Here is a 2621-nt window from a genome sequence, read left to right on the forward strand (position 1 = left end):
TGCAAACAAATCAGGCGTTCATTGATATTCTTTTTTTTTTAACTTATATCTTTTGAAGTTATCATCAGAAAGCCGCATAAATCATAACTGAAAGAATAGCTTTCCATCGATATTTTACAATTATTGAAGTTGTTGAGAAATATACTTTCCACGGCTTCTCAAAGGATTTGATTAAAACAAATAAGAGTAAGAGAAGAATGATAGTCATTTCAATATTTTTTAAATTATGAAGAAAAAAACCATAATTATATAGATAAGCTTGTATTAAAAATAATGACTTGGTTGTATCGTATCCTCTTCAAATAAACAGTGTATAAGGGCTGCCTAGATTTGCATCGAATATCTATTTTTCAGAATCCTTGTCGAAATTGAAGATAAAAGATGTATACATTAAACCTAAGCAAGGTAAAGACAACAAATGCTGTCTAAATTAACTATTAAGGAGGATGAATGCAATTATTCTCCAAATCTTTTTCATTTCCGGAGGAAACAAAGAGGAATTGAAAATTGATTATTAAATTGACACTTTTCGGAGTCCACAATTAAATATGTTTTCATATTTCCACCTATTTCCATAATATGATTTGTCTAATTCCAAAAGCGTTACTATTTTGGCCACACTTAAACATTAATTTTTAACCAGTAATTTGTATGCTTTTTTGTCTTCATTTTGGACAGAAAAGAAATATAAAAGGTGGTCTTTAGAAAACTCTTAGTATTTACCATGAATTGAAATCTTAAACATAATATTTTTCAATGCTATAAAATATTCATAGCTTTTTATTTTTCAGGAAATCGGAATGCACTTGTACGCATAAAGAAAATCTAATTTGAAATGCTTTACAGAAAAAAGAAGTCATACAATCTGCACGGAGATGTACAAGGGGACGTTTTTAAAGTCAGCCATAACAGTCCAACCCCAACTTCGGATAAAATAAATAGCAATGATGTTAAGAGACATTGCTGGACGCCGTTTTTGGGTGTTTTCTACGCTTTCTTGTCAAGCGTCACTATTTTATTAACATCTGTCTTTGTAAAAAAACTGTCATACATTGACTCGGGTCAGCTGTCATTAGTGCGGAACATTGGTGTGCTCTTCGGTAACATCCCAATCGCTGTATATTGCACAAAAAACGCTTTTGGTTCAAGGAAATATTTTTGGTTGCTAATAATAAGATCATTCCTTGGAGCAACTGCTTTATATCTTAACTTGATGGCTTACAGACTTTTGCCTCTAACAGAAACCTCCATAATTCTGTCCTCCGTACCTGCACTGGTCACCGTAGCTGCTCGAGTGCATCTTAAAGAGCCATGTGGACTAGCGCAAGTGGTATCCATAATTTTGAGTGTTCTAGGAGTCCTTATGTCCGTTCGATTACCGAAGGTTCTTCATGACAGGTCTGATGTTCATTTTGACAGAGAATATGTCACGGGACTTAGTTGTGCTACGGGGAGTGTTTTAATTTTAGCATTTACATTTGTAACGTTGAGAAAAATGAAAGACATACACTTTTCCACCGTACTACTTTATTTTGGATCGTTAGGATCTTTAGAAAATGCTGTCATAACATATTTCTCAGCCGAGTTTAAATGGCCGCGATGTGAAGTGCTCGATAGAGCAGAAGTGATAATGATTGGTGTCTTTGGCTTCATGGGTCATTGTTTTTTAACGTTAGCAGTACAAAAGGAGGCAGTTGGCGTTGTTTCCACATCTAAATCTGCTTCAGATATTGTTGTTTCAGCCATATTCCAGTTTATATTTTTCAATTCTATACCTGACTATTATGCGCTTGGTGGCGGCTTGTTGGTAATTACAGCCATAAGCTCCTTGGGTTTGTGGAAATGGCTACTAACACAACCAGAGGATTCTGTTTATAGAAAAAAACTAAAATTCTTATTACTTTGAAATAAAATAATTTTAAGTTTATTTTTTTAAAAAAACTTTGCGTACTTCACATAAAATTGGAGAAAAAACTTTTTTTACCCTCTTAGAAGTCATGGCTTCAATATTGAGAAAAAAGAAAAAAGAAAAAACGCATTTATTATAATGAAACATTGAAATTACTTTTCAAAATGTATATGTTGAAAAACGTTTCTATAAATAATAACTCACGCTTACTTTTTAAAAATCTCTTGTAGTTTCGTATAGAATTCTTATTAAAGCACGGAAAATTTATTATTCAAGACTTATATTGCGTATCTATATAAGATGCAGATTTATATTGTCTTTAATATATGAAGACCTTATCTTAATAGTATGTCAATTCCCTTTTCGTTTGTTGAGAAAAACATAAAATTCTAATGAGTGCGGTATTGTTTTTCCTACATTGTTTGATTTCTGATACCCCTTATGTGGCAGTAAAAATGAGCTGGAGATATACTAGCTTAAAATAAGGATAAAAGTGACTTCTATAAACATGAAAGTGGTGCTAATTTAATTTTTTAATCATTAGAGATCGCTAACTGCTCAAATAAGATCCTCATATAATTGCAACTTATTTTGTCTATTCATATGTTTTAGGGGTTGTTATTTCGAAAATGTAAGGTTATAATATCAAATTTTATGTATTTATTTACTGATTTTTTTGCAAATTAATTTGAATTTTTATAATAGGAAAGGA

At 31.6% G+C, this 2621-nt stretch overlaps 1 protein-coding gene across 1 annotated transcript; it reads left to right on the forward strand.

Moving 5' to 3' along the window:
* Positions 1-796: 796 nt before the first annotated feature.
* Positions 797-1990, forward strand: LOC107451176 (solute carrier family 35 member G1-like). The gene has a single exon (XM_016067194.3). The coding sequence runs from the start codon at positions 836-838 to the stop codon at positions 1904-1906; it is 1071 nt and encodes a 356-aa protein (XP_015922680.2). The 5' UTR covers positions 797-835; the 3' UTR covers positions 1907-1990.
* Positions 1991-2621: the final 631 nt, after the last annotated feature.

Source organism: Parasteatoda tepidariorum, chromosome 5 (assembly GCF_043381705.1).
Source record: "Parasteatoda tepidariorum isolate YZ-2023 chromosome 5, CAS_Ptep_4.0, whole genome shotgun sequence".
NCBI lineage: Eukaryota > Metazoa > Arthropoda > Arachnida > Araneae > Theridiidae > Parasteatoda > Parasteatoda tepidariorum.